This window comes from Cervus canadensis, chromosome 19 (assembly GCF_019320065.1).
Source record: "Cervus canadensis isolate Bull #8, Minnesota chromosome 19, ASM1932006v1, whole genome shotgun sequence".
NCBI classification, from domain to species: Eukaryota; Metazoa; Chordata; class Mammalia; order Artiodactyla; family Cervidae; genus Cervus; species Cervus canadensis.
The window spans coordinates 27,908,529-27,934,987 of NC_057404.1; the positions used below are offsets into that span (position 1 = coordinate 27,908,529).

At 38.8% G+C, this 26,459-nt stretch overlaps 1 protein-coding gene across 6 annotated transcripts in view; it reads right to left on the reverse strand.

Moving 5' to 3' along the window:
- Positions 1–6,987: 6,987 nt before the first annotated feature.
- Positions 6,988–26,459, reverse strand: part of ABCG2 (ATP binding cassette subfamily G member 2 (Junior blood group)) — a 136,432-nt gene continuing 116,960 nt past the window's right edge. For all 6 annotated transcript variants that reach the window (XM_043438607.1, XM_043438604.1, XM_043438605.1 and 3 more), the window contains exons 10-16: positions 19,877–19,959; positions 15,265–15,354; positions 13,688–13,812; positions 12,307–12,461; positions 10,422–10,511; positions 9,522–9,604; positions 6,988–7,198 (exon numbers count right to left, since the gene is read on the reverse strand). In XM_043438607.1, coding sequence (XP_043294542.1) covers positions 7,051–7,198; positions 9,522–9,604; positions 10,422–10,511; positions 12,307–12,461; positions 13,688–13,812; positions 15,265–15,354; positions 19,877–19,959 — 774 coding nt within the window. In that variant the 3' untranslated portion in view covers positions 6,988–7,050. The remainder of the gene's footprint in view (positions 7,199–9,521; positions 9,605–10,421; positions 10,512–12,306; positions 12,462–13,687; positions 13,813–15,264; positions 15,355–19,876; positions 19,960–26,459) is intronic.

The window sequence follows — 26,459 nt, forward strand, 5'->3', positions numbered from 1 at the left end:
CAATTTCACTACAAGCATGAAAGCACCAGTTCTACCCACACCCTTACCAGCATTGATACCATCCAGCTTCCCAAAATCTTTGTAATGGAATGGTTTTGAAATAGGTCTTAGTCTATTTGGCATTCCTCTGATTCTTAGTAAGACTGAACACTGCCTTATATAGTTGTTCAACATGTGGATCTCCCTTTTTGTAAATTGCCTGTTCAAATCTTTAAAATAGTACACACTTTGATCTAACAGGAAACAGGTGTGTTTTTTGTTCAGTGCCCATTTTTCACTGAGTCATGATCTTTTTTGTTGATTGGCGTAAGTTCCTCATGTGGCTTAATTATTAATCCTTTATTGGTTTTGGACTCCTAATATCTCTCATCTGACTGATAATTGTTTCGAGGTTTCCTTAGTTTTCATGTAGTGATGCTTGTCACTTATTTGTTAGTTGCTCAGTCGTGTCCAACTCTGTAATCCCATAGACTGTAACTCACCAGGCTGCTATGTCCATGGAATTCTCCAGGCAGGAATACTGGAGTGGGTTGTTATTCCCTTCTTCAGGGGATCTTCCCAACCCAGGGATCGAACCCAGGTCTCCCGCATTCCAGGCAGATTCTTTACCATCTAAGCCACCAGGGAAGTTACTGATCACTACATGTAGTGATATCCATCAAAAGAAATTTCTTTTTGCTTTATTGTGTTTGGGGATTTTAAAGAGACCTTTGTAAGGTCACAGACTTATTAAACATATAGTTTTATTTTCACATTTAATAAATCTTAAGAGTAAGTTTGCATAAGGTCCATAGGAGTTTTTTACTATATAACTGAGCCAGTTTGTCAACACTCTATTAAATTAATAAAGTCATTTTCCTCATTATTTCATGGCATCACTGATGTATTTCAGGTCATGTTAATATACATGTGTCTATTTTTTAATCCTTTAAACTGATCTATGAATGTTCCTGTATCGTAATTTTTATTATTGAGTTTGTAGTGTATCTTCCTTCATATGTACTAAGGTTTTCATATATATTCTCCTCTTTGGCCCTCATTTTATCAACTAGACTATTTTCATCAACAGTTATTTTTCCATATAAATGTTAGACAGAGTCTGATGGGTTTCTGGGCATTTGAGTGGGGGAGGAGGAAAGAAAGGGGGAAAAGTCCTGCTTAAATTTAATTGAATTGCATTGAACTTATTGATTAGTTTGGGGAGAACTGGCCTCTTTATAGCATCAGAAACATAACTCTCCATTTTTATTTATTTATTTGGCTGTTCCAAGTCTTAGATGTGGCGTGTGAACTCTCATTTGCAGCATGTGGGATCTAGTTCCCTGACCAGGGATAGAGCTTGGGTCCCCTGCATGGGAGCACAGAGTCTTAGCCACTGGACCACCAGGCAAGTCCTGATGTAACTCTTCATTTATTCAGAACTTCCTTAATACCCTTTAAGTGTTTCTTTAAATTTCTTAAAGATTTTATGCATTCTTTAATGATTTTATTGCTACCATGAACAGTATCTTATCTTCCATTAAATTTTCAAGTTTGTTATTGATGAGATAAAGGAAAATTGCTACTTTTTTTTTTTTACAAATTAATCTTACATATATCATACTTGTTGAACAGTTGAAGCACTCTTAAGTTGAATGCAGGGGTCTGCAACCTTTTCTTAAAGGGCCATATAGTAAACATTTTAGGTTTTATAGGCCATAATGTTCTCTCCATTGCAACTACCTTGCCATCATGGTGCGAAAGTGATCACAAACAATACAAATATGAATGAGCAGAGCTATGTTCCAGTAAAATTTTATTTACAAAAAATAGGCAATGGGCTTGATTTGACCCTGATTTGATGCATACAACACATACTGGTGGATGGCACTACTCCAGTTCCTGCCACAGAGGTCAGGCATGATCTGGCATTAGCATGATGCCAATAACCATTGTGATGTCCTATGGAATATGATAGTAATCACTAAAATGTATTGAGCACATCCTATGTGCCAGGTACTTCTAGTCACTTTACATGGATTACTTTATTTAATCTTCACACCTCTATGGAGGTAGATGCTATGAGGATCCCTATTTCATGGATAAGAAAGATACAGACTAAGTTAAATTAATCAAGTCCACAGACCTGATAAATGGAGAAAGGACAAAGGGGGAAGTAGTGGAAAATTTTGCATAAGTAATTGTAAAGATAAACAGTTTTGCACATGTTTGGCTTCTGCACGTATTTGCAAAAGTGACACCCCGCCCCACAGACTGGGTGCTGGTACTATTGTAGTATGTTCCAAATCTCAGCAAGGAAATATTGCTCATCTGTCACAAATTATTGGGCTAGTCACAGTTTCTGAAACTCAAATTTCCTCTTCTGCAAAATGAAGACAGAACAAAGTCCCAAATCATTCCCTTTAATCATTGAGATGATGCCTCAGCTTTACTGCTTGGAAAGGGGGGCAAACCGAGAGGCCACATCCTCGCTGAACTAGAGCAGTCCTCCTTTCAGCTCTCATGATCAGAAACCCATGCCTGCTGTTCTGTGGGGTTTCCAGGTAAAAGAATGATCCTGCAGGTTAAAAAGATTTCAAGATCCAATAATGATAGTGAGCTCACTTAGTTCTAAATGTGATTCTGATACTTAGGTGGATACAAGATAGATGGCTGAGAACACAGACATTATACAGTGATTCTTGCATCAAAATTAAATCATCACAAATGTAGGTTAAATGGTCTTAACTCCTTATTACAACCCTCAGTATTTCCCGAAGAATCACCTGGAATTTCCAGGTCCACTCCTCAGAGATTCTAAGTCAACAGGGGAAAAAAACGATAGTTCTTCTTTCCTTTTTTCTTTTCTTACATAAGCATCTCAGATGATCTTGATTCTTATCAGGCAAGCTTGGGAAATCCTGCCCTGCTGCTGCGTCACTTCAGTTGTGTCCGACTCTGTGCAACCATATAGACGGCAGCCCACCAGGCTCCTCTGTCCCTGGGATTCTCCAGGCAAGAATACTGGAATGGGTTGCTATTTCTTTCTCCAATGCATCCATCACGCTAAGTCATTTCAGTCGTGTCCGACTCTGTGCAACCCCATAGACGGCAGCCCACCAGACTCCTCTGTCCACAGGATTCTCTAGGCAAGAATACTGGAGAACCCAGTATTCCCCAGGATTATTTTATTTTTTGCTGTTACCCTAAGTAACAGCAAAAATAATAAGTTGAGAAAATGTCTAGAAAATGAGTTATTTTTATTTAGAACATAAGTATTCTTTGTTCATATTGCTCAGTGGCGACAAAAGGTTACAATCGCCATGTGAGTCAACCACTTTTTTAAAAATGTGCATATAGAGACAGAAGGCCAGGAGGTACATTAAGTTGGTAGCCATGTTTGGTGGAGTTCCAGGTATTTTTCCTTTGGGCTCTTTAGTCCACTGAGGATAAACACATACCTTTGAGGGTGAGGTGAAGATACTGATTTTCTCCTGCACTCTTTTCTTTTCTTTTTTTAAAGATGCTCAGTTGTGTCTGACTCTTTGCAATCCCATGGACTCTACAGTCCGTGGAATTCTCCAGGCCAGAATACTGGAGTGTGTAGCCATTCCCTTCTCCAGGAGATCTTCCCAACACAGGGATCAAATCCTGGTCTCCTACATTGCAGGTGGATTCTTTACCAGCTGAGCCACCAGGGAAGCCCAAGGATATTGGAGTGGGTAGCCTATTCCTTCTCCAGTGGATCTTCCCAACCCAGGAATCAAATCAGGGTCTCCTGCATTGCAGGCAGATTCTTTACCAGCTGAGCTATCAGGGAAGCTGTTGCAACTATTCAGGTTAGCTTAACGAATTCCTATGAATGGAGTAGATATCCTTTGAATTAGTCTTTTTTTAAAAATTAGTCTTAAATCCTCAGGAATAAATGAATGTTGGCTATTATTTTTACTCCTTCATTTGCTCTGTGGGGCTTTCAAAGAAGAGTGTGAGATGACTTGCTCTGGAAGGTTCTGTGGCATGTTGGATGTTGTTATAAAAAAAGGATGGAAGGAAGAAGGCTATTCATGGGTTTAACAGCCTGGTGGCTTTTATTTTAAATGAAAGTAATTTATTTATCCTTTTCATTATTAACTAGTTCTTCTGACATGCAAGAAAATAAAATCGAAATTCAAAAGAATATAGACATATTCTGAAATAAACCTCTGTAAAAAATTTATTTTCTACTTTATAAGACTTACCCTTTCACTACATTTTTAAAAAGTGTTTATTTGACTGTATTGGGTCTTAGTTGCAGCCTGAGGGATTTTAATGGTGTGCAGCTTGCGGGTTTGTGGGATCTTAGTTCCCTGACAAGGGGTTGAACCCATGTCCCTTTCATTGGAAGGTGGATTCTTACCCACTGGTCTACCAGGGAAGTCCTATACTTTTTAAAATGTTCCTCAACTTAAAAATGGTTAAGATGGTAAATTTTATGTGTTTCTTACCATAATAATTTAAAAAAGAAAAAAGATAATCGTAATACAAAGGGAGGGTAAGTAGGACAAGCGATATTTAAATTCTTACTACTTTTAGAAGTAGGTATTAATATTTTGGCTTTACTATCTCTTTTATTAAGTATATTTTGTTTATAAAGTATAAGTATGTATTTCTGTCTGTACACAGAGAACTGTGTCCTATGTTTCTTCCTGTGTAAGGAAGAGTATATACAGAGAACTGTGAGTAAGCCAGGGTTATGTAAAAAGAAAGAACTATACTAAGAAGAGGAAAAAACTCACTAACCCTATCAGTTCATTCATGCACTCAGTTGTGTCCAACTCTTTGCAACCCCATGGACTACAGCACGCCAGGCTTCCCTGTCCATCACCAACCCCCAGAGCTTGCTCAAACTCATATCCTTGGTGTCAGTGATGCCATCCAACCATTTCAACCTCTGTCGTCCCCTTCTCCTCCCAACTTCAATCTTTTCCAATCAGGGTCTTTTCTAATGAGTCAGTTCTTCGCTCAGGTGACCAAAGTATTGGAGCTTCAGCTTCAGCATCAGTCCTTCCAATGAATATTCAGGACTGATTTTCTTTAGGATTGACTGGTTGGATCTCCTTGTACTCCAAGGGACTCTCAACAGTCTTCTCCAACACTAGTTCAAAAGCATCAATTCTTTGGCACTCATCTTTCTTTATAGTCCAACTCACATCCATACACAACTACTGGAAAAACCATAGCTTTGACTAGACGAATCTTTGTTGGTGGTCCTATAGTCACACAATAATCAGGTAAAAAGGGGGTGTGATGATGTATTGCAAGATGATGTATTAATCCAATGTCATAAAACAAGAAAAAAATTCCTTAAAGTTCAAAGATGAAACTATAATGCTATATCCCTGGATTGATGTTGCAACAACATGGCAGGGCACCCACTGACATGAACTGATATTCCAAGATGACCAGTCATAGCAGGTCTACACACTGTTTCCTCAGCTTCACTTACTCCCTATAACACTGAAAAGTATTTACTTTTACAAAGGGAATAAATTAAACAGAATATCCTGAACTGCATCCTAGAACAATTAAAGAATACTGATGGAAACATAGTGAAATCTGAATAAAGTGTGTAGTTTAACAGTAATGTATCAATGTTAATTTCTTAGTTTTGACATGTATCATGGTACACAAAATGTTAACATTAAAGGAAGCTGGGCAAAGGATATACAGGAACTTTTTGCATGATTTTTGCAACTTTTCTATAAAACTAAAAGAATTACAAAATGAATAGCTTATATTAAAGAAGTAGGGGGCTTAATTAAGGATATATTTATACACACAGAAACACAAAACTGAGCTGTAGTAATATTCGGATAGTAGCAACAGACAGGAGTGCACAAGTGTCATTTCAAAAATAATCCAGAGAGAAAGGAGAAGTAGTCTTGGGAGAGAAGCCCAAGGTGGGCTTCTGTGCACTGATAATGTTCTGTTTCTTGATATGGATTAATGGTTGCACAGGTCTGTTCCTTTTATAATTCACTGGATGGTACCTCTCCCTATAAAAAATGTTTAAAAGCACTCCCCTATTACTGGTAAATGTTAGAATAAAGAGAAGCTGTGTAAATATATGAGGTGTATATGTAGGAAGGTAAAAAACCTGGATAGAGCCAGTTACAACAGTTTTTCTATCATAAGTCTAAAATTTTTAGAGCTGGGAAAGATCATGGGAATTACCAAATCCTGCGTGGACAGTTCTTTACACAGGTAATCCTGGCGATTACAATCCAGTAGGGCTCATAGGACCCTGAAATCTATGTTGGAGCAAAATTCCTCAAGAGATTATGATGCACACCAAGATTACAGACTACTGAACTACTCAAGAAGGGTAAGTTGCCAGAATCCTGGCCCTCTACACCTGGGGTACAAAACCCAGCTAAGACTCTTGAGATACTCTAATTCCACTAGAGGGAAACCTCAGTAAATTCTAATAACATTAAAAAGCTTATTAAAGTGCTTTCTATTATAAAGGCTTTTTTATCCATATATGACACCATGTTTTTTCAGCATGGTTTGGATTTCATACTTCTACTACGGCATCAATGTATTTGTTATTTATTATTTATAAAATAATGGAGGACATAGGTTTATATAATATTGAAACTGGAGGGCCACTAGCCTGCCTATTCACTTTAAAGGGAAGGATACCAATACCAGATATATTAGTAACTTAACACAAGTTTCTAGAACTCATTTCTTTTTCAGGTCAGTAAATTAAATTAGATTTCTTTCCTATGGTTACTGTCTGACAAGATGAACTAATATGTAGGACATAATATCACTAGTTTATGACTTGGGTTCTTTCAAGTATAATTTAGTTCATTGTGATTTCTATAAATGTTTCTGTTGAAAATAATTCTTGCTGAACAACAGTATGAGGCAAGTGAAAAGAAGACAACCAAAAATAATAAAACACATGGGCATAATATAAATAAATAAATAAAAAGATGAAAACAACCAAAAAAACTTCACTGGATATGAAAATCAAGATGTCCCTTTTTAATGGGGGGTAAATCATTGAAATTAAAGAGGAATTTAAGAAAATTTTTTAAGGAATAACAATTTCAGGTAGGCAATTGTAAGGAAGACAATAATCATGCATGCCAAGGCTACGTGATTCTTCCATAGGCCCCAAGGTGAGATATCTATGCCCTGGTCTGTCAGGAATTCTTCTCCAGTACATCTGAAATTCAACAGAAAAAGAATATGACTTCATTTTTAGCATCTGTCAAATTTTACTCAATATATTCAGTGTTCCTTAAAGAAACCTACAGGTTACTAAGTCTTAAATAACCATCCCTTCATTTATAATAGAAAACAGTTTTAGAGGGGTTTTGTGGTGTGAGTGTGTGTGTATGTGTGTACGTGGTTTTAGCTTTATCATTCTATTTTATTGGGATATAACAGGGGTTCATAGGTCAGTCATCTGCATCATAAAAATATACAGAAAACAGTCATTGAGTGCTTATAATTCTGTTAGATACTATGAAGCAACCTGCACATAATAGTTTGTGTGTGTATGTGTTTAGTTGCTAAGTCATGTCTGGCTCTTTGCAACCCCATGGACTGTAGCCCCCCAGGCTTCTCTATCCATGGGACTTCCCAGGAAAGAATACTGGAATGGGCTGCCATTTCTTTCTCCAGGGGATCTTCCTGACCCAAGGATAAAACTCACATCTCTTGTATCTCCTGCATTGGCAGGCGAATTCTTTACCAGCGTGCCACCTGGGAAGCTCCCATATAACAGTTTAGTTAATCCCTAAAACAATCCAAATTTAAAAGATGAGGAGACTAAAGTTTAAGAAATTTGGTCAACTTCACAGATTCACACTTTGAATCAAGTTGCTAGTCTCCCCAAATAGGCTGGTTTCCAAGTCTATGATGCTGCCTCTCTTCAAAGGACAGAAACATTTATCAAGTAATTTTTCACTCACCCCTAATGGGGAAAGTCTCAGCTTTAGCAGATGATACTGAAGGCAGTTACAAAGATGACCTAAGCTGTTTATAGGGCTCATTACTCACAAATCAGCCATACCAAAAAAAAAAAAGAAAAACCACAGGCTGAGAGTTCTAAAACTAGGGGAATAGGTGAATAGAGGTTTCCTACCAGAGTTGCACTCTGTCAGCTCTTACACCAAGACTGGAATGAGTATCATAGATGTTCGGCTCTATGACATTACCCGCACGTCAAATTATCAGGTATGCCTTAGTGGGAGCTGGAACAGAGCAGAATAGGATGGAGTGGGCCTGATTAGAAAAGCACCTGGTATGAAAAATATCTGGCACAACCATAATTATTACCTGATTCCATTTTTCTGCTACTCTTGGAATTTAGCAGATTGGAAAAAAAAAATGTTATACTCAGATCAAAAGAAAGGGAGTAGGCAGGATAAGGAAAGCTACTCTTCATAGAGGTTTTCTGGCAATACTTCTAAATAGCAATTTGTCCTATTATTAAGAATTACTTCTAACCCACTTGAATATTCATGAGATTTAGGATACCAGCATTCTCTTTTCTCTCATTAATTAACATATCAAAATCAAACCATGAACAACAATCATCAAAAGGAAGTGTTACTTAACTTTAAAACAATAGCTTTATTTCTATTAAAATCTGGTTTTGATTATACCAAAAAAAATGAGATTTCCTTCTCAAGCTTACTGAAATATATGTTCCTTTCTTTAGAGGAAACATCCTTCAGTAGCGAGTATTCCAAGCCAGTCAAAAAAAAAAAAAAAAGGGTTGTGAAGACTTTGATTTCATGTTGTCTCCTGGATACAGAAGGAAGAAGCAAGAGCCAGACTGAGGCAGGAAAATGTTCCCTCCTGCTCCTAATGCCCTTTTAGCTCTTACTACTAGCCATGGGTTGGGCTTCCCTGGTGGCTCAGATGGTAAAGAATCCACATGCAATGCAGGAAACCTGGGTTTGATCCCTGCGTCAGAAAGATTCTCTGGAGAAGGGAATGGCTACCCACTCCAGTATTCTTGCCTAGAGAATTCCATGGATAGAGAAACATGGCGGGCTACAGTCCATGGGATCGCAAAGAGTCGGAAATGACTGAGCGACTAACACTTTCACCCTGGCCGAGGGTTGAGCTCACAGGAATCCTAAATTCATGAGTCCATACACTTCATGTAATCCATACAGTTCCAGTACTGTTAAGCCTTGATAAAAATACCAAAGCAGCTCTCAGTTCAAACTCAAATGTTCTGAAAAATAGAAATCCAAACCCACAATCCAAACTGCAAAAGGATCTTTCAAAAGACCCCAAACAAATAAGTAACACATAAGAAATGATTCTCCAAGTAAAATACAATTTTGACCTAAATAGAATACCCAGGAGTTGTAGAGCACTTTCACATGCATTAATGTATAACTCACTTTATAAATGAGAATATTCAGACTCAGAGAAGTCAGTGTCCGTGAAAGGCCTCAGCCCAGTGGTATTTCTGTATCATACCACAACAGTAAGCAAACCCATTATGACACTGTACGCAAACTTACGTTGCATAGTTACAGGTATTGTTTGTTGTTACATTGACTCCTGGGCAGAAGTTTTGTCCCAAAAATTCATTATGCTGCAAAGCCTATAACATAAGTGGGAGCAGGATAAAGAAAACAGTTTTAAATTTCTAAAGGTTCCCAAAGAATTATTACAATTATGTCCACTAAGTTTAACCTCTGTTGTTATCTCTAAAAACAAACTTTCACATTCACAGTCTTTGTCATACCAAAGCAACTAAAATTATTTTTCCTGGCAATCAAGAGGCCTAGGATTGGGATTTTTGGCTCTAATACAAAAACCAAGAAGAGAGATCTCTGGCTATATTATCCCATAGCTCTTTCCTTCTTCTCCCCCCATTTTTATGGGTACTGTAATTAAAATGATACAGTGATACTCAATGATTATTGTTAATTTATGGTAACAATCTTTGTATTTTTCTTGTTCTCATCAAAATCAGTTATAATTCTTAGGAGTTAGAAATCTAATTTTACTATATTAAGGCACATTTTTCTCTGGAGTTGATTAGCTTTCTAAAGTCAATAGTAGCTGTGAGTATGATATGGTTTTTCTTCTAATTTCCCTTTCAATTTAAAATATGTATTCTAGGCCCTCATCTCATTAATTTCTTTGATGAACTGAAACACTATATTTTTTTATATCAATTAGTCAATCTTTGTCCTTAACTATGAGTTATCTCCCAATCCTTCAGCTCCCTCAGACAACAAGGTGACTGGAGAAATCCCAGGTGATTATCAAGTTGACCCAAGGCTTAGTAGGAAACTCTCCTTCATTGTCCTAAAACTTGCACAGCTCATGACCAGGGACATGAGAGGCTTTATTCTGGTTGTTTCCAGCATGGGGACAATGAACCAGCACAGTGACAGACAGGGAGAACATACCGCATAGCCATATCGAGGAATGCTCAAGTATTGAAGCCAAGACAACCAAGGCACAACGGTTTTGAGATTTACCAACAGCCCTGCAAATATCTACAAAAAACAAATACCAAGAATCAGATCTGGGGCCATGATTTCATGAAGAATTCTAGCAAATAGCCTCTTTAAGTCCCTGACAGTCTCAGGAATATTTCTGCTAAGGCCAACTCTTCTTTGAAATTCTTTCCACTACTCTGAAGACTTACCCTATCCTCTTTGTATGTGTATATCTCTCTGGAGCTGAGGTTGTTTAAGGATCTAAATATATTTATAATATACATTTTATTTAATTGGGAGATTTCTAATTGTTGAGGCTTTTACTTTCTCTGTAACTGCACACAATGGAAGGTGAATAGTACTGATTTGCAATGATACAACAAACTATATATTCCCACCAATAAACACACCCGAACGTAATCTGAGCAACTCGCGCCCTGATTTCTGTAACACAGTAATATTTGTTATTTACAAGGGTTTACATTCTATCTCTGTATGACTTTAGGAATAATTTTGGGTTCAGTTCGCATGCTTAAAATAACCCAAAGACTGGAACTGGTACACAGCATAAAATATGGTCAATTCCTTCATTTAAAGCTGCAAAACGGAGCATTACAATGAAGATTCCAGAAATGACTGCTCCAGCAAGAGATGGCTACATGAGAAAATGTTCTCATAAAACACTTCCTACCTGGCACAAGGTATGCTGGGATGGACATAACAATGACAATGTTCCTGGTGTGACCACATAGCTTTAAACTTCACCTAACCAAGTGCTTAATGCATAACACACAATATCTGAGTAAAATACGGTCTTATGGCTAGTTTCTGAAGTTTTACATATAATACAAATCCTTAAATAATAACAAATCAAAGTACCTAATATATCAAATAAAACATTTTAATTTTGAAGAACACCTTATTTATTATATGACACTATAGAAAACATACATAACATTGACCATTTTCTCAATAATGTTTAGATTGGTAGTTTTCAAACTCAGTAATGGAAGAATTAAACTTTGGCGAGAGTTTGTGCTAATACCTACCTTTTAAAGACATGTACTGCTATTCTAGCAGAAATGGCATGTGTATGAAGTAAAGAGGCTACACATTTCTGTTTATTTGATGTTTGTGGGGCAAAGTAGTAACTGGTTCCCTTCACCTACTGATTCATCATTGTGTGTGCAAAATGTAGGGCCATGTAAGGTTATGATTAAGTAACTATTTTAAAAGGTAAAGAGAAATATATTGATATAAAGAAATGTCAGGAACCCAGAAAGGAGAGGTCCTAGTACTGGAATTTTTTAGTATTTTTAAACATTCCTTTTCAAAATATAGGAGGGGTCCAAGACAGACCCATGCACATGTTGCACTATTTTCATGGGACTTAGGTTTTCCCTCGGAAAGTAGTAGATTCAACCAAACCATCTCAGCTGCCACTTAAACAAGCCAGCAGTTCTCTCCCACCAGCAGGAAAGTCAGACAATGGACCTGTCATTTCAACATTTTTTTTCAATTCTAAAAATAAAAATTTTTCTGGTTTTCAAAGTTCCAACTTATTGAGCTTTCATGGTATGTCACCAAGAGGCCTCTTTTTAAAGCCCATCAGTAACAATACATTGACTAATGTTTTAATAACTGTATTAGAACAGTAGCAAAATTAGCTGGGTGAGATCAAGAAAAACCTGATACATTCTCTAATAATATAAGCTATATTTCAATATACAGCCTCCTTGAAGCAAAGAGCCCAATGTACAGAATCCTCAAGCAGATCTTACAGGATAGGCAAGTTTGGGGGGAGGAATAAGGGGCAATGATAATGCCTCAGGGAAGCACAGTTTGTACTTACCATCATAAACACAAAAGAGATGGTCATGAGCAGAGTTGCTATGGATACCACACTCTGACCTGCTGCTATAGCCAATGCCATCGAACTAGCTGAATAAGCCACCATCATCAGGGTAAACATCATGATGAAGAAGGCCTCCGCCTTTGGTTTCAGTCCTTAGGGAACAAAGAGCGGATTAACCCAACACTGTGTATCAGGGATGGTTTATTATGCAAAAAACATTGTAACACTTTGAGAAACTACTATCACAGTCAAAAAGTTCATCCTTTATCTAACCACCCAATATAACCGTACAAAGTCATATGCAGTTTTCTTCTTTATGCTGACTTGTATAAGCACTTTTCCATGTAGTGCTCTTGCTTCTTTATTGTAATTATTAACAATTTCTGAGTGTCTGAGATGGAGAGCTGTAGACAACTAGCCAGAATTCTACTGCTTTCTCTTCTAAGAAGGAAACTTGCCAAGAGCACATTCATTTTACCTAGACATCACATTACTCACTCTTTGCTATAAAAGCATTACTGCAGATAACTGGTAAGGTCAGGATTACATGACCACTCAGTGGTTTTAAAATCTGGAGGAGTGGGTCCATAATCCACAAGACAAATCACTCTATAACTCTGGGATTAAATGGGGTTAAATAAGCTTCATAAAACTGCTTTATAAACTAAAATGGGCTAATACTATGGATCAAACAAGAATCTGAAGACTTCAGAACAGCCATAAGAACACCAGATAGGAATTTAAGAATCTAGGTTCTATGCCTGATTCTTGATGGCACACCCTCTTATTTGTAAAATGGAAGTTTAAACTCAATCAGTAGTGCCTTGTCAAAAAAGAAGTATTTCTGGAGTGTGTGTATGTCTGTGTGTGTGGGCATCTGTGTATGTGAGAAATAAAAGAGAATTCTGATACAATGAGCCTGGGGTATAGGCTAAACAAAATGCACAAATCAATCTTTCTATATCTATCAAACAAATATTTTATTACCAGTAAGCCCCAGAAGTCACTATCTTCATTATCTTTATATATTCATGCACAAAAATAAAAACATAAATAGATAAGTAATAAATATCCCAGCTCCAGCTCCTCCTATATAGTGTAAAGTAGTTTTAGGAATTATTTCCATGTTTATATATAACACACAGTATGTCTATATATATAATTTTATAAACTTTTTTATATAAACAGCTTTAAAAGTTATTTTGGAGAAAGCCTTGACAAAAATCTCTTCGGAGAACAATTATTTCAGAGTGTGCATAATGAACAGATGCTTCCGAATCTCAGGACTTGATTTATAGTTTTGAGAACCAAAGCATGTTTACAGAAAGTCCCCTCCCATCCAAGACTAAAGACACCCATCTTTTGTCTTATTGCTTACCTAATAGGAAGTATGTTATACAAGTAAATAGAATACTTGGTAACATCCTCATGGGGAGTAAATCAGATAACAGTTTTCCAAAGAAGTAAGATGACACTCTATAGTATCCACTGATATATTCATGTCTAGAAACAAAAATTCACATCATACATCCTACATTAGTTTAAGACCAGGAGATTAAACCATTTGCTATACAGATGTTCTCCCTGCTATACAGATGAGATTGGTAAAGAATCCTCCTGCAATGCAGGAAAACGGGTTCAATTCCTGGGTTGGGAAGATCCCCTGGAGAAGGGATAGGCTATGCATCCCAGTATTCTCAGGCTTCTCTTGTGGCTCAGCTGGTAAAGAATCTGCCTGCAATGCGGGAGACCTGGGTTCTATCCCTGGGTTGGGAAGATCCCCTGGAGAAAGGAAAGGCTACCCACTCCAGTATTCTGGTCTGGAGAATTCCATGGTCTGTAGAGTCCACAGGGTCGCAAAGAGTCGTACAGGACTGAGCGACTTTCAATTTCACTTTCATACAGATTTCCACTGCTACCAGAGGTCTAATAACCACCGCATCCCCATCTTCAAGGTTAGCCCACCACCCTTCTTCCCGGTCAGCATCAGGCATGTCTCACGTGTGCGCCTCCCCTCGGACATCACCCCCGAAGGCTCTGTGCAATGACCCCTCTTGCCGTTGCAGAACTCCCTCCAAATGCTGGCCAGTTCACCTCTGAACACCCACTCCAGGGGAAGAGGTCCTGCATCGCCTCCCTTTCTCCAGACACTGGCTCTCTTTGAAGGCCAGCCTGTCAGGAGCTCATTTCAGTGGTTCCTTTCTCCCTGCTTCTAACTATGAAGAAGGTGCTGTTGCTGTTCTCTAAGCTTCAAATGCAGCTTTGAGTCACTCATCTCTTTTACTTCTTCCACTCTCTTGATAAAAAAAGAAAATGGCACTTCTCTCCATGATCATGCCTGCCAACCACAGTGCCTGCCAACCTGTCAGTGATCAAATTCTCTTTTCACCCCTCTTAGATTCTAGATCCCTCCTTTTCCTGAGATCTTCCTCCTATAATTCCTAACTATTCCACCAAGATCTTCATTCTTTCCCTCTCTAATGATTCCTTTCCTCAACATGTAAATATGCAAATCTCTATGAAAAACAAAAGAAACAAAACAGCTTACATTTTTCAAGGCTGCTCTCTGGCTCCTTCACTCCCCCTCCCACTGAAGACTTGGTCTGTATTCTTGGTCACCTTTACCTCCTCACCTTGAATACACTGTTCAACACACTACCTTCTCTCTACCAAGTCCCTCAAACTTTTCTTGTGACAGTCATCACAACTTCTTATTTGCTAAAAACAAAAGATCCTTTTCAGCCTCTTATTGCTTGCTTTCTCTGCAGCAAGATTTCTCTGTAGATTTGTGGACAGTGCCCTAATCTTGAAACTCCTCTCTCCCTTTTGTATCAGGCCCCACGTGCTTATCGTTTTTCTCCCAGACTCTGGCTGCTCTTTCCCAGTCAACACTGGTAACCCCCAGGAACCAAGCCACGGCCAGTAGCCGCCTTCCTAAAACAGAGAGCTACTCACATAAAGAGCTTCTTCTCCACCACCAGTAGCTCCACGGCTGACACACTGCTGAAACACTGGTTGGTCGTCAGGAAGAAGAGCACCCCGGCTCTGTGACGTGAGAGAGGAAACCAAAGCCAAAGCACTGCAGTCAGTTAAACATTCTCACGTCATTTCTCTTCTTGCAAAATTCTTCCCTCAAATGATATCTTCACACATTAAACACACAACCATTCTGGTTAAAACAGAGAGGGAAGCATGAGCCCCATTAGGTCACTCCCATACCCCTGTGTCTCCACAGTGGTACCCTTGGGACTCCACATAGCACAGTCTGAAATTCATGACCAAGTCTGCTGTAGATTGAACTGCATCCTCCCCAGTTCCTGTGCTGAAGCCGGAATTCTCAATGTGATGGCATTTACAGATGGTGACCCTGGGAGCTGGTTGGGTTTAGATGAGGTCATGAGGGTAGGGCCCTCACTGTGGATTAGTGCCCTTAGAAGATAAGGGAGAGACATCAGAGTTCTCCTTCTCTGCCATGCAGGAACATAGCAAGAAGGCGGCAAATCAGAAGAGTATCCTCTTCAGAACCCGACCATACTGGTAACCTTATCTCCAGAACTTCGAGAAATGAATTTCCGTGGTTTAAGCCACTGGGTCTATGGGTCTTTGCACCAGGGCTTCCCTGGTGGTAATGCATCCTGCCTGCCAATGGTAAAGAACCTGCCTGCCAATGCAGGAGACATAAGAGACACAGGTTTGATCTCTGGGTCGGGAAGATATCCTGGAGGAGGGCATAGCAACCCACTTCAGTATTCATGGCTGGAGAATCCCTGGGACAGAAGAGCCTGGCAACTACAGTCCATAGGGTCACACAGAGTCAAACACAACTCAAGTAACTTAGCAAGAACACACAGTCTGTGGCAGTCAAGCCGATGATTACGTATTCCATAAAAATACTATCACCTTGGATTTTAACTAACAAAATGCCAATTATAGTTCTTAAAGTAGGAACTGAGAAACAGTGAGCCAAATAGCCTGCAAAGGTTAAAAACCTCTATCAGCCACTTTTTTAAAAGTCAAGTAAAGCAAAAACTAAGACAAGGAAAAGTGAAAGCAAGAGGAGGGAAACATTGACCACCACCTGATCATATCCATCCATTGCACCACCAGCAGCACAGACTTGATACTCTCCTTGACCACCCCCTGCTAATGGGGTCTCTTTCTAATGAGCTCAAAACAGAAAACAAAAAAGAATGCTCATAAAGAAAAAATTAATGTGTGTACCTGTGAGAAAAAGGAGACTATTAATGCTTGTCTCTCAGTAAAATAATCTAAGTTTAAAAAGGAAAGTACTCAGTTAATCTACACTTGGATAGATATATGAATTTTATGAAAGCACGCCAACACTCCTGAAACATTGCTGAGCATTCCTTCCTAACAAAATGATTTAATTGACATTGAGAATGTGAGTTGAAACTAAAAGAGAGAGAGGAAAAAAAAAAGAAACTAAAAGAGATGCGGTGGCACATCATTTAAATGAGACAAGAGAATTTTGAAAAAGGTAAACCCAAGTGTATAACCTTCTTGAAAAAAGAGTCCATAGACAGTCAGTAATTGTTTTTTAGACTTCTTTCTCCCAAAATAAAGAACTTGGGGAATAGGTTGTTTTAAAAGTAAATGTTTATACAATAAAGAAATGGGAAATAGCCAGGCCTACGACACAAGCAACTATGCTACTTGCTATACACAAATAAGCCTAACATCAACATGAAAGCTGATTTCAGAAAGTGGGACATAGCAATGTTCAGCTCATTTGTTAAGTGTAACATCTAATAGTACAATAATGTTCACAATGATTTTGAACTAGCACATAATGAAATTTCTTCTAAATCACAGAACAATTTATTTTATACTAAGCAGATTTTATTGTTAAAGAATTTAATGTAGTCCAGTTCTTTCCCAGGTGGTAATTCATGTCTGTAATACCTATTGATTCAAATATTCTTAAAGTAACTTTTCCCTTAATTAATTATGATTTGTTTAGCTATCTCCACAACTCTGTAAGGTAGTTGTTAGGTCACAGAGCTCATATTCTATACATCATTATACAGGTTAAGAAAAAGAACAGAGAGAATTTTTCTGGAATAATTCACTCCCAAAAAGGAGAACCAAACCACAGTGGCCTCCAGGGCAACTTCAAACGATAAAAAGTGGCAGTAAGCTTAGGTCAAAAGTACAAATTAAAATAGCTCCAATGCTTTATTTGTCCAGAAAACATTTGAAGAAACAGTTAAGGATCTTCTATATTTCTCTGCATTCTTTTACCAAGAGCTTTAATAACCAGATTTCTTAAATCCACTTGAGGACAGGTTTCCCAATTTTTTTTTTTCCAAATGCTTCCTGCTACACGACACAAAAGTCCCCAGGCTCTAGAGTCCTGTGATTACAGGAATCTGCTCTGTGCTTCACAAAAACACAGCCATCTACAAAGGGTACACACTGCCTTTTACTAACAAATTTCCAAACAGGTCAGAGAAGAGCACATCCTTCAGGAAAGATAAAAAGAAAAACAATGACATAACCCTGGAAAAAAAGAAAACGAAACTCCAAGAATTATCTCATGATCTGCTGCCACATAGGAGATATTTTACTTTACGAGGCACTGACCTTTATGCTTGTTCCTTCTTAACAGTCACCCTTTTCCAGACATCAAAACAGATTCAACTTAAACCACTGCAACTTTGCCCAATAGTGAAATGGGGATAAAACCATCCAGCCCTCTGGCTGGAAGGGTAACCTGAGGACCCCAGATGTAAAGCCCAGAGGACAGTGCCTGGCCCAGAACAGCTCTCAAAACACAAAGCCAAGGAGAACTCTACAGTCTTCCACTCTGCTCAGCTCCTTTATTCAGACTATACTGGAGTCCATTACAAAGTTTCATCAGGGAATATAGCTTTAACAGCATGTTGTAACCAAAACCAGGTAAGGTAGTACTAACCCGACAACAGAAAAAACTTGAGTCCCAATCACCACCCCATGTCAAACAAATCAAAAATCGAAAAGAAATTAACTCACATGAAACAAAAGGAAAAAAACAGATAAACTGGACTATGTCAAATTTTAAACTTTTATGCATCAAAGGACACACCAATTGAAAGAAAAGACACCCCACAGAATGGCAGAAAATATGTGCAAATTTATATCTGTTAATGGTTCATATCTAGCATATACAAAGAATTTTATAGCTCAACAATTTTTTAAAAGCCCAATTAAAAAGTTGGTTAAAGAACTTCAATAGGGCTTCCCTGGTGGCTCAGTGGTAAAGAATTGGTCTGCTAATGCAGGAGACACAGGTTCTATCCCTGGTCTGGGAAGATCCAACATGCTGTGGAGCAACTAAGCCCATGCACCACAACTACTGAATCTATGCTCTCAAGCCCAGGAGCCACAACTACTGAAGCCCGAGTGCCCTAAAGCCCATGCTCCACAATAAGAGAAGCCACTGCACCAAGAAACTCATACATCGCAACTAGAGTAACACGCCCACTTGCCGCAACCAGAGAAAAACCCATGCAGCAATGAAGACCCAGAAGAGCCAAAAATAAATGAACAAATAAACAAAATTTTAAAAAAGAACTTCAACAGACATTCTTCCAAAGAGGATACATAGATGGTCAAGGCACATGTGAAAAGATGCTCAACAGCACAATAATCATTAGGGAAATGCAAATCAAAACCACAATGAAATACCATCTCCCACTAATGAAAACAAAACAAAAAAATACGTGTTGGTGAGGTTGGGAAAAAACTACAAGCCTGAGCACTACTGGTAGAAATGCATAATGGTACAGCTGCTATAGAAGAGAGGATGGCAGCTCCTCAAAAAATTAATGGAATTACCAAATGATCTAATAATTTCACTTCTGGGTGTATATCCAAAAGAATTTAAAGCAGAGACTCAAACAGATATTTACTCGTATATCCACATTCATAACAGCATTAATCACAACAGCCAAAAGGCAGAAACAGCCAGTACCCATGGTCAGATAAATCAATACACAAAATATGGTATATCCATACAATGGATATTATTCAGTTTTTAAAAAGAAATTCTGACACATGCCACAACATGGATGAACCTTAAAGATACTATGCTAAAAACAATAAGCCAGTCACCAAAGGAAAAATATTCTAAGATTCCAATTATGCGAGGTACCTAGAATACTCAAATCTAGAGACAAAATGTATAACAGTGGTTTCCAGGGGCTGGGAAAAATAGGGAGTGGGGAGTTGTTATTCAATAGGTACACAGATTCAGTTTGGGAAATGAAAAAGTTCTAGCATTGGGTGGTGGGGATGGTTGCACAATAATGTAATTAATGCCAATGACGTGTACACTTAAAATTGGTTAACAGGGTAAATTTTATGTTCTGCCTAGTTTAGCACTATATATATATATATACATGTTATATATGAATATGAAAACTCTCATTTGGCTTTCAATTCACTGACTTGTCCTACTCCTCAGTTTACCCTGTGCTTGTTTCAAATTCCAATTCTTAATGTAATTTCATAAACTTGAAAGAAAAGTAACCACACGGTCTCAAAATCAAGACCCAGATTTACTCACCTGTTCTGGATTCCTGAAGGATCATTTTTTAGACCATAGAAAATGGCACCTAAAACCAGTCCCAGGATGACTGTCACAATTATCTTTTCAAAAAGAAAAAAGAATTTCAATTAAAGGTAAAAACTTAATACAACCTTTATTATTAAAATATATCTGGCTACATAATCAAACCTCTCCACTGATACAGATATTTTAAGTGGCTTGAACACAGTCCTCAGGAAAACATAAAATGTACATGTTACTAGACTGCTTTTTAAGTTAAAGTAAAAATAATTTATCCATGTGTTCAGGAGACTGACAGGAAGACCAAGTAGAAAAGCTAAGATTCCCAGCGTTTTAGCAGGACTGCCAGCTCAGGTCCAGTTCAGGCTATGGGGCCTGGGAGTAACATACAGTGAAGCAGAACAACGCAAGCACCCAGAAAAGTAGTTTGGGGAGCAAAATAAAGCCCGACTGGCTAAGAGTTGTGGCTTAAACTCTCAACCATTGTGCTAATAAACATGCATGGTGTGACATTTCAAGAGGTTCCAATACAAACAGGATATCCTTACTCTTTTAACATGAAAAAACAAATAAAAATAAATAAAAACTTTAAAGTACACTTAAAAAAATTCTAACAATGGAACTTCACACAATAAGGAAGTAGGGGTAAGCTGAGGTCATCTATCCAACCTGGGGAGTCCACACCTACAATGGAAAAGTGCACTGTTGCTGTCACCAAAGCATTCGGCCAGCTCTCTCTGAGGGCACCCGAGTGCTTCCATTACCCACCCTCCTGTCACTGCTTCTCCAGCAACCTCAGCCCTGAGGGTCTACCACCAACAGCTGGACTAAGCTGCCAATTCTTCGCCATTCTTACCCACCTTCACTGACTCCTAAGAGTGTTTGATGACTCCTAAGACTGGATAAACATCACTTTCATTTTTAAGATTTTTAAGGCTGATAAAATATCTCTTAAAGATACTTTTATAAACAAAGGTTTAGGGTTATAACTTATACAAGGAAATTATATTTATTATACTTTTAATTAAATTTTATTAAATGTATAAATATAAAGATACAAGATATGATCATCCAAAGAAAACAAAATATCCTACTATATACCTTGGAACCTTCAGAGTTAAAAAAAAAAAAACACCTCAGCACTACAACAGTGTAATGGTATCAAGGCTTATAGTAACCTGTCAAGACACTTATGGCATGAGGCAAACAAAATTGGAAAACAAGATCATGATCTGTGAAGACTAGCTTGTGAAGACGAGTCTGGAAAGAATATGATTTAAGATGTACTTTAAAATTGCCTTGCTAAAAAACACAGTCAGAAATTTGAAAAAAAAAATTACTACCCTGGCTTATCTTAATTACCTTCAAAATGTACTATACTTCATGTCAACAGATCAACTCCCAAAATAAATAATGATGACCCCATTAGCATGTGTGCATGCATATGTATACAAATCTATACTTTCACACTGTAAAACTCCAAGAATATTCAGACTTTTAAAAGCAGACACTCTACATGCTTTGCTTCTTTTGCATTCAAACTTAATAACATTAACAGACTGTCAGTTTTATCATTAAGATGTTTCTTAAAGGTTTCAAAGCACTAAAATATTTTCAAGGAAAGTTTTCAAACACTGACAAAGTGATTAACCTCATAATTTTAGCATGCTTTTACAAGGTGTGTCTATGTTATCCCTTTTTCCATTAAGGAAAAGAAAACAAACAGGAAGACTAAATTTTTCTCATTGGAGCAAAGAGACTCTATCCTATGAGTTCTGTGCAGCTGGAGTCTTTTGAACAGAAGGGGGAAGAAAAGGAAATTTCCTAGATATGTAATTCTAATTTTGTTCAATTCTGTTTACCAACATTTTTCAAGGTGAATTTTGAGGGATGTTTATGGCTGTTGCTGAAAAAATTAATTCATAGTCAAATGTTAAATGTGCTAATAGAAACTATGACTCTCCCAGAGACATGCTAGTGTTTTCCAAATTGATTTGACCAGGAAAACTTTGGGACATTAAATGAATATTAAATCTTATCAACAGGAGGAGGAGCCAAGATGGCAGAGGGATAGGACCAGGACTCCACTTTCTCCCCTTACAAATTCATTGAAAGAACAACTGAACGCTGAGCAAACTTCACAAAACAACTTCTGATTGCTAGCTGAGGACATCAGGTGCCCAGAAAAGCAGCCCATTATCTTCGAAAGGAGGTAGGACCAAATATAAAAGATAAAAAGAGAGACAAAAGAGCTAGGAACGGAGACCCGTCCCGGGAAGGGAGTCTTAATAGAGGAAGTTTCCAAACACCAGGAAACCCTCACACTGGCGGATCTGAGGGAAGTTTTCGAATCTCGGAGGGCAACCTAACTGGGAGGAAAAATAAAACCCACAGACTGCCTGCCTAAAAGCAACTCCCAGCAGAAAAGTACCCCAGACGCCTGCATCCGCCACCAGCAAGTGGGGGCGGAACAGAGAGGAGCAGGCGGCATTGCTTAGGGTAAGGACCGGGCCTGAGTGCCCTGAGGGCAATCAGAGGGAGCTTTTGTGAGACAGCAACTTAAACTGTGGGATAGCAAAAGAGAGAGAGAAAATTAACCGGCCGGAACATACTGCCGGCCGTTCGCAGAACAAAGGGACCGAGCAAGTCCAGAGGAGCTAGCCTACTGCGGACAGGCCCATCCCTGCCGGAGGCAGGAGGCAGGGGGGAGGGGAAAGGGGCAAACTCGGCCCCAGAGACGGCATCCCCTACCACACTGCAAACAGGCCTCCAGTTTCTAACCAAAGACCTCCTGAGATTCTGGATGGTCAACATCCACCGGGAGGGTCGCGGCTAAACACAAGGCGCACGCACCCGACTGGCGCGGGCGGAAACTGAGGCTGGGGCCACGGAGGGGAGAAGGCGCACAGCACCCAGGGAGAGTGCGCCCGTCCAGCTCCTGGCTGCCTGAGCTGCTCAGGCGGGGGAAGGCACAAAACGCAGGCGCAACCGAGTCCGCGCTTTTGTGGAATACCCGAAAACTGGAACTGCATGCAATGCAGGGCCCACTCCATATAGAGCAGCCGGGAGCCTGAGCAGCATAGATGGGGAGAGCACACACCCGGGAGCAGGGCAAACCCAGTGTGGCCGGAACACTGCGAATGCTCCCCACACACAGCGATGTCTGCCTGCAGCGCCCCTCCGTACCCGCAGCAGGACTGAACTAGCGAACCTGAACAAGAGACCACCTCCACCCGCCTGTGTCAGGGCGGAAATTAGACACCAAAGAGACCGGCAAACAGAAGCCAAATAAACAAAGGGAACCGCTTCAGAAGGGACCGGTGCAACAGATTAAAATCCCTGTAGATAACACCGACTACACCGGAAGGGGCCCATAGATATGGAGAGGTATAAGCTGGAACGAGGAGCTATCTGAAACTGAATTGAACCCACACTGACCGCAACAGCTCCAGAGAAATTCCTAGATATATTTTTACCTTTTTTTTTTTAATAAAAAAATTTTTTTTCTTTTATTTTCTTTTAAAATTCCCTATTACTCCCCCATTACTCCTTAACTTTCATTTTCATATATTTTTACGATTTTTTTAATTAGGAAAAAAAAATTTTTTTTCTTTTTTTTTCTTTTCTTTTTTTTTTACTTCTTATTTTAAAGTCCTTACTCCTCTACTACTCTTTGATTTTCATTTTCATTGCACTATAACCTTGCAAAAAAAAAGAGAAGCCCTATTTTTAAACCGAACTTCATATATATTTCTAAAATTTTTTGTGATTTTTTGTTTTTGTTTTTAATATTGTATTTTTAAGAGTCTAACCTCTACTCTAGATTTTTAATCTTTGTTTTTCAGTATGTGATATAAATTTTGGACATTTAAGAATCCAACATTCAGTTCCCATTTTTACTCAGGAGTGTGTTGATTATTCTCTCCCACTTTTGACTCTCCGTTTTCTGCCTCAGAACAACTCTATTTCCTCCTTTCCCCTTCTCTTCCCAATACAATTCTGTGAATCTTTGTGGGTGTCTGGGCTACGGAGAATACTTTGGGAACAGAGAACTGTGTAGATCTGTCTCTCTCCTCTTGAGTCCCCCTTTTTCTCCTCCTGCTCATCTCTATCTCCCTCCTCCCTCTCCTCTTTTTCATGTAACTCTGTGAACCTCTCTGGGTGTCCCTCACGGTGGAGAATCTTTTCACCATTAACCTAAAAGTTTTATTATCAGTACTGTATAGTTGGAGAAGTCTTGAGACTACTGGAAGAATAAAACTGAAATCCAGAGGCAGGAGACTTAAGCCCAAAACCTTAGAACACCAGAAAACTCCTGACTACACGGAACATTAAGTAATAAGAGACCATCCAAAAGCCTCCATACCTACACTGAAACCAACCACCACCCAAGAGCCAATAAGTTTCAGAGCAAGACATACCACGCAAATTCTCCAGCAACGCAGGAACATAGCCCTGAGCGTCAACATATAGGCTGCTCAAAGTCACACCTAACACATAGACCCATCTCAAAACTCATTACTGGACACTCCATTGCACTCCAGAGAGAAGAAATCCAGTTCCGCGCACCAGAGCACCGACGTAAGTTTCCCTAACCAGGAAACCTTGGCAAACCAATCGTCCAACCCCACCCACTGGGTGAAACCTCCACAATAAAAAGGAACCACAGACCACCAGAATACAGAAAGCCCACTCCAGACACAGCAATCTAAACAAGATGAAAAGGCAGAGAAATACCCAACAGGTAAAGGAACAAGAAAAATGCCCACCAAGTCAAACAAAAGAGGAGGAGATAGGGAATCTACCTGAAAAAGAATTTAGAATAATGATAATAAAAATCACCCAAAATCTTGAAAACAAAATGGAGTTACAGATAAATAGCCTGGAGACAAAGATTGAGAAGATGCAAGAAATGTTTAATAAAGACCTAGAAGAAATAAAAAAGAGTCAATTAAAAATGAATAATGCAATAAATGAGATCAAAAACACTCTGGAGGGAACCAACAGTACAATAATGGAGACAGAAGATAGGATAAGTGAGGTAGAAGATAAAATGGTGGAAATAAATGAAGCAGAGAGGAAAAAAGAAAAAAGAATCAAAAGAAATGAGGACAACCTCAGGGACCTCTGGGACAATGTGAAACACCCCAACATTCGAATCATAGGAGTCCCAGAAGAAGAAGACAAAAAGAAAGGCCATGAGAAAATACTCCAGGAAATAATAGCTGAAAACTTCCCTAAAATGGGAAAGGAAATAGGTACACAGGTCAAAGAAACTCAGAGAGTCCCAAACAGGATAAACCCAAGGCAAAACACCCCAAGACATATATTAATCAAGTTAACAAAGATCAAACACAAAGAACAAATATTAAAAGCAGCAAGGGAGAAACAACAAATAACACACAAAGGGATTCCCATAAGGATAACAGCTGATCTATCAATAGAAACCCTTCAGGCCAGAAGGGAATGGCAGGACATACTTCAAGTAATGAAAGAGAATAACCTACAACCTAGATTACTGTACCCAGCAAGGATCTCATTCAGATATGAAGGAGAATTCAAAAGCTTTACAGACAAGCAAAAGCTGAGAGAATTCAGCACCACCAAACCAGCTCTTCAACAAATGCTAAAGGATCTTCTCTAAACAGGAAACACAGAAAGGTTGTATAAACGTGAACCCAAAACAACAAAGCAAATGGCAACGGGACCATACCTAAATCTTATCAACAAAATCCATTCATTCCAAGACCTTCCAAAGACAACTTTTGGTTAAATGCATTACCAGAAGCAAAGTCTAGCTCATGTAAATGACTAGTTCAAAACTAACTATGGCTATAAGACTATCTACACCAGATTTATCAACAGGAATCCATAAAACATTTTAATAGCTCCACATTAAAATACTTGGAGAAGTAAAAGACAGACTCCCAAGATTAAAAAACCTTAAACCAAAGTCAGCAGCTATGGCCCCTAGGCATAGTTCTGTTCAGTCCAGGAGCTATAACTGGTTTGTGGGGTTTCTTGACCATTTTTTTTAAATGGCAAAAAAAAAAAAGAATAATATTTCTTATCATGTGAAATTCATATACAATTAATATTTCAGTGTCCATGAATAAAGCTTTATTGGAACACAGTCATGTTTATTTTTTAAATGTATTTATGGCTACTTCCTTGCTAAAATGGTAGGGTTGTGACCCTTTACAAAAAAGTTTTGCCTATTTCTGGCTTAAGCTAACTTTTCAGTACTGACTCATCTGAAGAAGTTCCCGCCCCCCACAGGCAGATGCTCAGGGAGATGCAAGATTCTGTCCTTGTTCTGTGAGATTATCACTGCTGTGAACATTGTTGGGATTCCTTTGGTGGAGCTGAGTTCACTGAAGAGGAAAGTAGGCTGAACATGCAACCTGGAGACACTAGGCCTGCCTGGAGCTGGAATCTGAAGAAAACCTAGCATCAAAAGATGCAGAAACCTGGTGTACTGTTAAACACAGCCCCACATTCTAATCACCCCTGCCCAGAACTACCACATAGAGTCATTTCCTGGTATCAGCAGGGGGATTCCCTTGGATATCAAAATCTA